The 13,461-nt window shown below is 32.9% G+C and overlaps 1 protein-coding gene and 1 non-coding gene across 4 annotated transcripts; both read right to left on the bottom strand.

The window, feature by feature from the left end:
* Positions 1 to 134: 134 nt before the first annotated feature.
* Positions 135 to 4,184, bottom strand: LOC140830576 (uncharacterized). 3 transcript variants are annotated; one of them, XM_073193964.1, is made up of 6 exons: positions 3,901 to 4,184; positions 3,643 to 3,703; positions 2,578 to 2,674; positions 1,476 to 2,388; positions 602 to 1,257; positions 135 to 521 (listed from the first exon to the last, which is right to left on the bottom strand). In XM_073193964.1, the coding sequence occupies exons 3-6, from the start codon at positions 2,640 to 2,642 to the stop codon at positions 413 to 415; spliced, it is 1,743 nt and encodes a 580-aa protein (XP_073050065.1). In that variant the 5' UTR covers positions 2,643 to 2,674; positions 3,643 to 3,703; positions 3,901 to 4,184; the 3' UTR covers positions 135 to 412. The 3 variants fall into 3 exon arrangements, with proteins under 3 accessions (XP_073050065.1, XP_073050064.1, XP_073050066.1); XM_073193963.1 differs by lacking the exon at positions 3,643 to 3,703; XM_073193965.1 differs by lacking the exons at positions 3,643 to 3,703; positions 3,901 to 4,184 and having other exon boundaries at positions 2,481 to 2,615.
* Positions 4,185 to 13,362: 9,178 nt separating this feature from the next.
* TRNAV-UAC (transfer RNA valine (anticodon UAC)) lies at positions 13,363 to 13,435 on the bottom strand. Its single transcript has one exon. It is a non-coding gene; the product is annotated as a tRNA-Val (tRNA).
* Between the last annotated feature and the right edge of the window lie 26 nt (positions 13,436 to 13,461).

The following is a 13,461-nucleotide window of genomic DNA, read 5'->3' on the forward strand; positions in this document are numbered from 1 at the left end:
ATAAAAAATGTGCATGTCACTATTAACTATGATGTACATAACTCCCTTTATCATAAATATTTTGTATGAAATTACAAACCACGCACAGACAATCAGAATATACCAGTAATACTTCATTAGATTTCCAAACCAAAGAACCAAATAAAACTAATCTTGTTGATGCTGCACAAAATTTACAAGCTCTCTCTTGGAAATTGACATCAAACAATGTGATGATTGAAAAGAATAACAAAATTAGACATAAGAAACAGCTCCAAGCTCACAAGTTCAGATCACATCATGAATTCAAGAAATAGCATTCAAGCAAACCGAGCCCGAGAAATATCGACATGTATAATTACAACGCTCATATCTTTTAAAAGATCCCCGTTGTATAACTGCACCCTAATAACCTAATATGAAAAGAAGACCTCTAGAATCTACAGCAAAGAAGGCCTGATCTCCAACCTTTGTGTTTCCGAAAATGTCTCCTATCGGCTTTCGCCATTCTTACAGGACTGCTATTCCATTCAGATTGTAATCTGTAAGTGAAACAAATAAACCAACATAAGCAAAAATGTCAACAGAGGAGGAACTGCAGAGATCTCGAGAAGAATTTTACATTGGGAAAGCAAATGATCGGCCACTGGCAGCACTGCCATCAGATCGAAGGGAGAGGCTCCCAGAAAATGCTATTGGCCCTGAAAAAGTAATAAGACCACCAGCAGAAGTGAAGCTTGATTCTCCCTCGTCATGTCGAAGTTGGCTGATGACTGAAACCTCATCGGAATTCTTGCGCTCATGCTTGATAGAATGTTGCTCTATACCTTGGCCATCATGAGTCATTTTGTTTTTCACATCCTTACTGCTGACGTGCTGAACTAGGACAACTTCAGAGGACCTATCGGAATCTTCATTCTTATCATCAATGGCTTGTTCTTGCGCATCTCTAGCGGCTTTGTCATTAATACTAGCACACTGAGCTAACGAACCATCCAATATATTGTCAGCATTTCCATCTCTATGAGTATGCACATTCCCTGATTCAGTTAACTGTTCCTTTAAGTTTTCAATTTGCTCACGTGTGATGTCCGAGACCACTTGTTCAGGGGATTTGAAATCGAAGGTAATGCTTCCTCCTATCTTACTGTCGTACAATTCAGTGTTTGATTCAATATCTTCCTTTGCTCCTGCTCCTGCTCCTGCTCCTGCTCCTGCTCCTGATTCTGCCTCTACTGCCGATTCTGGAATCTTAGAATCTTCTTCTCCCGAAAAAAACTGCAAGTAAATTGCATGAGCATGTTAGCATTATCGTGAGTCAATTGATCGGGTCCAAAACAGAATGCTGCATGCTATGGTAAAACGTTACGAGTAAAATTACAAATAGTTGCAATCTAATTGTCTAAAACAAAGATTTCAGATTTCAGATTTCAGAGCTGTATATCAAACTAATAAAATATGTAAATGCAGAACCAGTGCAAAGGTATGGCACATACTTCATCATGCTGTTCCACAGCTTTATTCCCCTCATCATCCAAAGATTTGAGAAAAGAACGAAGGAAACTTCGCGTACCAAACTCTTGAATGGGAAGTTCACTATCGACATAAGATTCCTTTTTATTATCGCTACCAACACAGTTTGTTTCACCTAGCTGTGTTGAGTCCTCTATTTCACAATTTTTAGCACTGTCATCAGCAGAAAAGTTTCCTGAGGGCGATTTCGACCTGCATTGAGCAAGTAATTCGTCATAGCTCACTCCAATTTTTCCACTTTCAGTCTCACCAACGCTACTGGTATTTCCTAAAGATACCGCCTCTAATCCATTTGATATAACAAACACATTGTTGACGTCTCCCTCTGCGCCAGGTTGATCATCTTTACAACTTTCGAACAAAATTTTGTCCTTTGCAGGCATCCTTTCATCAATGCATATGTCCTTCACGACGTGAAAATTAATCTCTTTGTTGCGTACAGTCAACTCGGGTGATTCACATTCCAAGACGTTTTTGTCAGTAAAAAATTCCAAATCTTTCTCAATCAAGTCTGAACTAGTCATTTGTGGTGAGTTAAAATCGCTTGATTCACTTTTCCTATCAACATTGGATAATTTAAGAGCGGGGCTGCTCTGCAACTTTTCTTCGTCATTTGCTGCAGAAGACTTTCTAAGAGAATCTAACCTTCCAAGTTCACAATTGTGTGAAAGATCATCAACAGCATTTATATTCCAATGCTTGCCTCCACCATTTACCTCAAATGCAATAGGATCATTTTTCCTTTTAGAACCATTTACTTGCCATACTTCTTTACCTTCAAAGGGCAGGGAATCTGCTTCCTTCCCAAAACTTTTAGAATCATAAAATGTTGTATTCCGATTTTCCTTCATGTTTTGCTCTTCTGCATCAAAGACACTGCCATTGCATTTAAATGGTTTAGAAAAAGCTTAGAAACAAAGAGGATGCAAAACAAACGCTTAAAATCTGCATTGCATATCACTTCTCACCCATTCAGAAGTCTGGAAAGGCATAAATGTACTCGTGTAGCTAGAAAAATAGCATGCGAAAATAATCGAGATTTAAAATTTTAAAAACGGGCGCTACCAAGTTTCAAGCTTCATTTCACTTGGCATTGTTTGGAGAACTCTCAGTGATTGTGAAGCAAGCATCCACTAGGCAGGCACATACTACTCAAAACAATCTGCCAGTCAGAATGTTGGCAAAGTTAGAGCGGATGAAAAACAACAAAAAAATAAAGTCATAAAACATAATGTAATAACAACATATCATTGGTGATTAAACATAAAGGAAAAACAATTTGCCGCAAATAATAGCAAGCCACGAAGAGGAAACAACAGATAGAGCAGAGTCAGTCTCAGGTTACATCGAAAGGGGGAAAAAGAGAGATCGAGAACGAAATACATTCTACCGAATGCCAATACCTTGAGGAAATGGTAAGCCCCGATTGAGTAAAATCAAAAGATAAAGATAAGTAAGCATGCATAACAAAGGCCCCATGATTCTATCAGTACTGATTCTTGACTACAAGGGGTAAGTTTAAAGATCCATATAAATATGGAAAACAGTAAAAGTGCAGTTTAAAATTTTTACATGTAATTTGATATCCTAAAAATAATGTTCGAAACTTTTAAGATAAATAAAGAATAAGAAATTATCCTTTTTTCTCTTTTAACTTCCTTGACAAATACACCTGTTATTATTTGGAATCTACCCTTAGTCTAAAGTAAAAGAAGAGGACAAGAAAAAGTCACCCATTCTTCAAACATCCCAGCAGCTAAAAGAATACATATACTCACATTTTTAACTTTTTTTCGTTCAAAGTCAAAACCCCAATCCCCACATCATTTGTCCTCTACCTCCCAGATCTAAGCTAGACTCTAATTTTATATAACTTTTATAATCTTTTAAGTTTTAACCATTCCATAATCTCACTTACAAGTTACAAAGAGAATAACGTAAATTATTTGCCCAAATCCTTGAAGTCTGACAGATTTTATTCTATCAAATCCCCAAAATTTTAAAATGCAAAAACACACCGCCCATGAAAAAAAGAAAACCCAGAAAATCAAATTCAGAAGCAAAACTCATATATTTCCACACACACAAGTGGATAAAAAAAAGAGCCCAAAATAGAAGTGCCTGAATTACCTGTTCGATCACATAAATAAAAAAAAAACCAGACGAAACCCCTTTACGATTTCACAGAATTCTGAAAAAAAATTCACTTCAACGCTTCAGAAGTTGATCAGCTTAAGAAAATCCCGAATGAAAAATCAGAAAAAAAAGAAAGATCAGTTCAAAATTGTATCACGAACGAGTGACTACCAGACGGAGATCTAAACATCAAGAATCCACAAAAACATATCACAATTAAATTTAAATATGCATAAACAAACAAATACAAACCTTAGCTGCGATTCAGCTCTGTAAACAAAGAATTTTCACGTATCAAGCGAAACCTCAGCCTCCTAAACGACACATCATCACGCCGTTTGATTTGCTCCCCGATAAAGAGATATATTAGATACACTCTCCCTACGCAGAGAGAGAGAGGATGGAGAGATTAGTGAAATGGATTTGCGCTGTATAATACATGTTTTGTGTGCATAGACAGCGATCCAGTGATAATAGTCAACACCTCCTTCGTATTCTCTCTAGGTGTAGATACAGAATCCTGTATGTACATCCGGGTAATAAATGGAGCAGTGTGGTGTCGGTTTAAATCGGCATTAAATGTCGGGAGGTTTTCATACTAAAATGTTATGTTATGTTACCATATTGAATAAGTAAGTTTGGCTATGTTTTGTTTGGGAAAAAAAGTTTGGGTTTTTTATCTTATTTAATCAATTTTTCTTTTCCACGTGGTCCTTTTGGTCGGCATTCAGAGTCTTAATTTAAGACGAGATCTCAGATTCGATATAAACACAAAACCTCAAGGCAAAAACTTGTGTGAGACGGTCTCACGGGTCATATTTGTGAGACGGATCTTTTATTTGGGTCATCCATGAAAAAGTATTACTTTTTATGCTAAGAGTATTACTTTTTATTGTGAATATGGGTAGGGTTGACCCGTCTCACGGATTAAGATCCGTGAGACGGTCTCACATGAGACCTACTCAAACCTCAATACTAAAGTTGATATGCTTGTCATGAGCCTCAAACATATAGCATTAGCAATAATATTAATTGTAGAATCAAGTATTTATCAATATAGCGACAATTGTAATGAGTCACAATTAGGGTTGTAAACGAATCGAGTCGGTTTGTGAGTTTTTTGAGTCGTTTCGATAAATATTTGATTTGTATTCGAACTTGAGTCGAACTGGAACATGTTCGAACTTATTTCGAGCCGACTCGAGCCAAAAGTATTTTGTTCGATAGTTTACGGGTAGTTAACAAGCTTTAATAATTTTAATATAATATTGTTATCTATTAAATATTAAATATGTATGCATTTTGAATCTTTCGAACGTTGATTTCGCACCTTCAATATCGAACGTTAATATCTGAACAATAGTTCGAATAACTTACGTTTCGAGCCGAGTGTGAACTTGAAATTCATTTTAAGTCGAACTCGAGCTATATTTTTTTAAAAAAATCGATCTTTAAATCGAGCTCAAACTCGAATATACTTAATTCGAACCGAATTTGAACATTAAATTTTTACTAATATTATATTTGATTCGGTTCGTTTACCCCCTTAACCACAATGCAAGTTAGTTTTTCATGTTATAAAATGTTCAAATGCTTGATATAAAATATTATTATCATATCATCGTTAAATGATCGACTAACAAGGTGATTGTCTCTATCTAACATTTGTCTAGTTAAAGAGAAATACATAAAAACAAACTGGTTTAGAATATTGAAATGATTGGAAAAAAATATTAGACAAGTGCTATATATTTTTTATTAATATTTTTATTAATAAATCAGTTAGGGGTATATTTAATCTCGAAAATAATAATTATTGTATTAAAAATATATGAAGTCGGTCATAAAATAAAACTAAAAAATAAGTGTTCCGTAAAAAGTATTTTGAAAACACGTAAAAACTGTAATAAAAAATTATATTAAATAATAGTAGTCATCACTTGCATGTCCAACCGGACAAATATGTTAATTGTGGGGAAAGTCTGACTTTGGAATTGGTTGTCATAAAAAAAAATCGACCAGTTCTTTAATTTTATCATTGTTAAGTATGTTGTAAGAAACTACAAGCCTCTGGGTTTTCACAGTAGAGTAGATCTTTTGTGAGATGGTATCACGAATCTTTATATGTGAGACGAGTCAACTCTACCGATATTCACAATAAAAAATAATACTCTTAGAATAAAAATTAATAATTTTTCATGGATGACTCAACTAAGAGATCAGTATCATGAAATAAGACTCGTGAAACCGTCTCACACAAATTTTTGTCTTCGTAATATTATTTATGTCCATCCATAACAATTAAAAAAAATACCTAATTAGTCATGCAATCTCCCACACGATCTCTGGCTGTTTCTAATCACATTTCAAAGCTAAATGAGGAATTCTTAAATCTGAATATATTTTGGCATTAAGTATTCCATGCTAGCTGTATTTGGTCTCCGATTATATATAATTATATATGTATAGTTGTGCTACCTTCACTTATCGGTAATTTTTACAATTTTCCAACTTTTATTGGTGTTTTCATAGGTTGAAAATATGGGTATTTCATAACATAAAAATTCCTTTAGTAATTAATTACGGCCTTTTATTCCAAATTCAATTTAATTGGCGTTTTCAATGTTATTCGGTCAACTTATTGATTAATATATTTATTTACCACAATCTGTTACTTTCTCAAGAAAAATAAACTCCGTAGAAATTCTATATTATTGACATTCAATTTATATTCTTTTAATTAAAAAATCCAGTATAAGTATCAACTGATTTGTTGGGTAAAATAAATATTTGTTTATTTTTTAAAAAAGTGAATTATTAGATTTCGTAACGGTACGGTCAAGTGATTGAGTATAGGGAATACAAGCTGCTTGTTGACATCTTACTAAAAATATTATTTATCTTTATCAACAGAGACGGATCTACGCTAGGGCTGTACTGGGCTGTAGCCCAGCCCATTTTTTTTTATTTAGCGACGGTTTTAGCGACGGTTTTGTGAAAACCGTCGCTACTTTTGCGACGGTTTTAGTAAACCTGTCGCCGATGGGGATCGGCGACAGTTTTATCAAAAACCGTCGCAAATATTAGCGACGGTTATTGCTAAAACCGTCGCTAAATTATTAAAAAATAAAAAAAAAGTGGATCGGCGGTTTTAATTAGCGACGGTTTATTCAATAGAACATCATTACCACTTTGATGTTTTTAATGCAGCAATAGATTTCATTTTGATGGAGTTAAATACTCGGTTCAATGAGTAATCGGTGAAACTTCTTTCTCTTAGTATAGCTTTAGATCCTAAAAATTCATTTGACTCATTTAACAGTGATGATATTTGCAAGCTTGCGAAGAAGTTTTATCCTGGAGATTTCACAGATCAAGAAATTGTTGTTTTGAAGTATGAATTGATACATTTATAAACTCGATGTGATGCAGAATTTAAAGGTTTCTACACTTGTTGAGTTGTGTCAGCAATTGACCGAGAGTGGACGGTCAAGTGTTTATGTTATGTTGACTAGATTGATTCATCTTGTTTTGACATTATCTGTGTCTACTGCCACTATTGAACGGGCTTTTTCAGCAATGAAGCATGTGAAGACGGAACTTCGCAATAAAATGGAGGATGACTTTCTTGCCGATTGTTTGACACTCTATATTGAACGAGATTTAGCTAAACATATTGATGTAAATTCTATTATTGATGAATTTTATGTTTTAAAATCACGTAAGGCACAACTTCGTTGAACGATATGATGTACTTTTTTTTTAATAATATATAACTTATCATATTGAGTTCAAGCCCACCCCAACTCTTATTCCTGGATCCGTCCCTGTTTATCAATGTCACATATAGATGGGAGCAAGCTCTTTAATAAATTAAAAATGTATCGAGTGTTTGTGGCTTCTCCTAAAAGTCAGAGTATGTCTCCTGTGAGACGGTCTCAAGAATTTTTATCTGTGAGACGGGTCAACCTTACAGATTTTCACAATAAAAAGTAATGCTTTTAGCATAAAAATTAATATTTTTTCATGGATGATCCAAATAAATGATCTGTCTCACAAAATAGGATATGTAAGACCGTCTCACACAAGTTTTTGCCTAAAAGTTATATAAAGTCAAAAAATTTAAAAGTTCATATATCTCATGAGTCATTATTTAAATATTAAATAATATTTATTTAAATTAAATTAGTTGTTTTAGTAAATATTTTTAACGATTCTCGATATAGTCATGATTTTTCAGCTGGAATGGATTTCCGAAAAATATTGTTGCGTTAAGCCTGTATGAGTGAGGGTATCATTGAAATAGATGACCTTCTCAGAAGTTCTCGTTAATTAAATTTCTTACATTGCGCGGCTTGATATGGTTTGACTAGATGTGCCGTAAAGGTGCCATCAGATTTTACCGAGTAATATTTTTTCTGCCAAAAATAAGAACGATGGCAGAGAGAAGGTAAGACTGAACTCTAAGGGATATGAGACAGCACCAACAAATAGACATGCACCTTCCCAAACTCATAAGCCTAACAATCCAACTCATTAGTACCCAAGTAAATGCACTCTGCGCGGCCACAAATATAAGTAAATAAAATTGCCTTTTGACTAACAACTGTGGATTTAGGCATAGTGAAGCCATCGATCCTAACAATTAGTATTAGAGCGATGTTATAAGTTTAAGTCTCGCAATAAGCAAATTTATATACTTATTGGAGGAGAAAATGTTGGGTTAATTGTGCGTGAGTAAAATTAGTACGGAGAAGGGCGACATTCTGGGAAGTTCTCGTGTGTCAAGCTTCTGATGTTGCATCACTTGATCTATTGCATATGTGAGTTGTAAAAGAGTGACTCCAGATCTTAACGGGTCATACGGTCTCTGCTAGAGACCGAGCCGACGGTAGAGAATTGGTAAAACCGATCTCTAATGGATAAAAGAAATCACCAACAGATAGACATGTACATCTCCGGACTTATAGACCTAACAACCCGACCCATCGATATTCCAAAACTGTTCAGGTATGGGACTGTGCAATTGATGAGTGCTTAAAAGATTCGATAAGTACTACTCATAACAAGAATATGCATATTCTTTTCGGGACCTCATCACGTAAGAACTTTAAAGTTAAATGTGCTTGACTTGAGATAATTCTGAGATGGATGGCCCTTGTGAAGTGTTCTAGAATACGTGTGGGGACAGTCGTCGAATCTGGATTCTTAAACAAAGAATAAGAATCATGACGTGTTTATTCACCCCCATATAAACACTTCCACTTATACCAACAAAAATTGGATTATTACATAGTATTAATTACAACACAAGATTTAATTAGTATATTTAGAAATTTAAAATAAAGCAATCTTCCTTCCGAATATTTCATAAATGTTAAAAAATTAATGAAATGAAGTTGTCAATTTGACTAATTTTAAAATATAACGATGATTATTGTGTATTTAATGCAATAATCAACTCCGCTCTATGTACGAATGTTTATGTCATATATGAATCAAATTAAAATGCAATTGGAATGTTGTAAGATTTTCAAAGATCGAGTTGTACAGCTAATTCAACTGATATAATTTCCTATAATATATACTTGGTTCTGTGATTGGGATCTGTGATCATAACAATGATCATGCATTTGACTTCTAGGAATTTCTCTATTTTTAAAAATAATATTTTTTTAACAAAAAATAAATTTTTAATGAGTTGAGTCTGATCATAAATTTGTCTCACAAAATCGACATACATTACATAAGTTTTTGTGTTAGAACATTAGACATAACAACAAAAAATTTTGAACGATTTTATATTTGATTAAATTCATAATAAATCACATAACTCAAGTTAAATTGTAACATAAATTTTATTAATTCATACCTAACACATTTTATATTACATAATTGGAACCATTAAAATTTTATATAAAATCAACTGGTAAATTATATTATAGGATACATTTTTGAATAGTCAAAGTAACGGTGTACAAAAACCCTATCCTAGGATATAAATAATAAAAAAAAATCTGTCAGAAAACAGGTTGGGACAGAGATGGGCCCCACTTAAACTGAATAATAATATGGTCCCCACGTGTACAATGTGCTATTGTGCGCTGGGGATTGGGCCCGCCTTTCTCAGTTGTCCCATTCGGACAGTTACTCGTAGCCGATGCCGACGTGAGGTCAGCAAATTAATTAAATACCTGATTACATACAGGTCCCATATTTATCATATATACGAAATATTGACATGTTATTAATTTGAAAAAATATTAATTACGACGTATTTTAGTTTAATTCGGAGTGAAAAATCAAAATATTTAAATCCCGCAAATTTGGTACAAAAATTACTAATTTAAACTTTTTTAACCATTCACATATCAAAAGAATGTTTTTTCAAGAGTTCATATATTTAAATAAATTTTTTTTTAAAATTAATATATTTTTAAAAATGTAGATTATTTCATAAATTTTAGAATCACCTTTAGTCGGATCACTAATCTGGCTTCTACAAATTAACCAGAAATCACATCCAAAAAAAAAAAAAAATTTCTAAAGTTTTTGAATTTTTTTTACTCAAGACTCATGAGAATCCCTCCCAAGATCGAAATTTTTAAGGAAAAATTTGTGTGAAACGGTCGCACGAGTCGTATTTTGTGATACAGATATCTTATTTAGGTCATCCATGAGAAATATTACTTTTTATTGTGAATATCGATAGGATTGACCCATCTCACAGATAAAGATTCGTGAGATCTTCTCACAAGAGATCTACTCAATTTTTAAAAAAAAATAGGAAGAAAAGAAAATAAATATTCGAGTCAACAAAAAGGTCAAAATCGAGAGGAAAAAAGTGCAATCCATATTAAAAGGTTTTAACAGGAAAAAGCAGCCTTTGTCTCCAAAGCATAAGAAGCCAATAAATAAGAACACAAACCTGAGTTATGACAAATGGACAAGATTTGAGCAAAGTGACAATTTCGTGCTCTCGTTTTTGTTTTGTGCCCAAAACTCGACCATTTTTGGACAAATTGAAATCCCAAAAAATCATACAACGAAAGGGACATGGTCGGCAAAATGTTTGGATTTGTATATTATTTTTGTTGTTTGATATCCGAAATATTAATTAATATTATTTTAATCCATCGAGCTAATTATAAAAATGTCCATCTCAAACTACGGTTCTTGTTCTAATTCATGCTTTATCCGGCATTTCATGTGGAAATTTTGGCAATGGTTTTTCTTCTCAAAGTTGGAGTTTTCTTCTTGTCCCTAGCCAATATAGCCATAGGCTTGAACACAAATTTCGAAGCGTAATAGTTGTCTTAGCTAACAAATTAATCGACGCGTGATACTTGAACTGAACTATTGATTATATGGATCAAATAATAAACTATATAATGAGATAATTGACTCATAAAAACAAATGAAAAAGAGCCACAAAGTTAGCTAGATCGACTTCAAATGCATTTATGAAGAAGAAAAATGGACAACAATATAATTTGTTAAAAAAAATCACATATTCTCCAAAATATTTTAGAACAAAATTAAAATCCTAAAAAGATCCATTCAGTTATTAGAGCTTGTTAGTGTAGTTTACCTGATCAGCGTAGTTTGCAAACTACTGCATTGACTCTTTATGTTTATTCATAGCAGTGGCGATGCCACATGCAAAGCCCGGTGGCCCAATTTTTTTTGAAAAAATTTATATGTAAATTTTGGAATAATATGATATTAGCTCTGGTAGATCAATTTAAACTATTAAAATATTCTAAAGTTTAAAATTCTAACCAGGGTAGAACCATATTTCTGACTCCACCACTATTCATAACGTACCGGAAGTATCGACTATACACACACATGCGTGGGGGTGACTATGAGCATTATTTATTGAAAGGTTGGTCGAGTGAACAATAAGTGCTATGCTATGAATGAAACTCAACAACCGCAAGGACTCATGCAATCAAGATATTCACAAAAATGTATGTCAATTCATAAATTTAAAGCTCACACACAGAGGAGAGTAACCAAGATTTCAGAATCAGACGGACAAAAACTTATATAATATTTTTTAGTACGCAAAATATAATATTTTTAATGTTTTCAGATGTTTTTACTACACAATAATATAATGGCATAGGCAAAAAAAATTATACCATTTCAAAAAATTTCTGCCATGGAAAAAACTTAAATAGTATCTGTCATTGGACAAAATATAATATTTTCATTATTTTTTAAATTTTCTCAAACAAAATTACTTTTTTTAGATACCATTTTAAAATATTTCTACGCAGTAAAAAGCATAAATAATATTTCAGAAATCAAATATAATATGTTTGTTATATTCAAATTTTTCCTTACCAATACTGCGTAGACTCTTGTAACGTACAATCAATAAAAATGAACCTTAAACACAGACTAATTCCTATGCTATTGAAATTTGGTACCCTTGTATGATCTCTTAAAAGTCGATTAAGCATTCATACTTTTTTAGGGTTTGGGGTTGATCAAATTTCTATGAAGTACTAGCAAGATTGATTACACAACGGTTTAGATTAAGGACGTAACTGTAACCTCTAAAAAACGTGATTCTTAGACGAGACTGTTTTTCAGTGTACGGATTAGAATAAAGTTTGTTCATTAATTTTAAAGTACTTAGTTTTATGTTTACTTGAACAAGTAGTCTAAGAAGTGATCAGATGCTGGAAATAGTGATTATTTCACTATTTGTCTATAGAGTATTTATAGGGATGTAATCGAGTCGAGCCGAGCCGAACTCTTGAATGTTTGAGCTTGGTTCGCTTATAATCGAGCCGAGCTCGAGCTTGATTTAACGAATATATGCATGGCTTACGAGCTTATTCAAGCCTTTATCGAGCCTAAACAAGCTTAATAAATATGAATTATATATTTAAATTTTCATTAAATTAATTAAAAAGTAAATTATATATTTAAAGAAAAATACATTATTCTCATTAAAATCTGTAAATTTATTATAATAAATAAATTTAATAGATTTTTTAATATATTTCATAAATAATATGCAAAATTAATAAATCAAATATCAAAACTATTATTTTTTCATTTAAATGATTACTTATGAACTTAACAACGAACATGATCACGAGCTAACGAGCCGAATACTGTAAAGCTTGAGTTTGGTTTGTTTATCTTAACGAGCATCATTAAACGAGCTCAAACGAATCAACATTATATGGTTGTTTAATTAGTTCGTATCAACGAATAGTGAAATTTCCATATGTTCCAAGATAATGTGTGTATGTGCACCATAAAGTTAGTTGAAATATTACCGTTGGTCGGTAATATTGCGTAAAGAGATGGAGTAATAGTGTCAGAAAAGTTACGCATCGCCGTTCTTGCCATCGACAAAGGGAGTGTTTGCAAACTCTTAAAAAACGAGATTATTCAATTAAAAAGATTAGTTTTTCTGTGTTTCTTAACCTCAAATTCTGATCGATTTAATACAAATCCAAAAACTGATAACATATTAATCCTGATCAGTCGAGGTTGATTCTGATATTTTGATAAATAAATAAAAAATTTTGAGATTAACTCGTAGAGAATTTGATCTCTCTCTATTGGGAAAAAAAAAGTTAGAGTTGAATATAAACAGCCCAAAAAAATTAGTGGGTAATTAGCCTATTTGGGCTTTGATCCGAAAACCCAGTTCGGGCCCAAGTCAGCTGATAGAAAAACAAAGAGTGTTGCTGCCCAGGATCGAACTGGGGACCTTCAGTGTGTAAGACTGACGTGATAACCACTACACCACAGCAACTTTGGTTATTCTTATATTCTAAAAGT

The sequence above is a fragment of the Primulina eburnea genome, chromosome 4 (genome assembly GCF_022965805.1).
Source record: "Primulina eburnea isolate SZY01 chromosome 4, ASM2296580v1, whole genome shotgun sequence".
NCBI lineage: Eukaryota > Viridiplantae > Streptophyta > Magnoliopsida > Lamiales > Gesneriaceae > Primulina > Primulina eburnea.

Excerpts from the sequence above, each read along its gene's own strand:
- LOC140830576 (XM_073193963.1), bottom strand. The coding sequence starts at position 2,642 with ATGCTTGCTTCACAATCACTGAGAGTTCTCCAAACAATGCCAAGTGAA. Across the intron at positions 2,389-2,577 it reads GAAATGAAGCTTGAAACTTG|TGTCTTTGATGCAGAAGAGC; the intron begins GTAGCGCCCGTT and ends ATGCAATGGCAG. Across the intron at positions 1,258-1,475 it reads CTGTGGAACAGCATGATGAA|TTTTTTTCGGGAGAAGAAGA; the intron begins GTATGTGCCATA and ends ATTTACTTGCAG.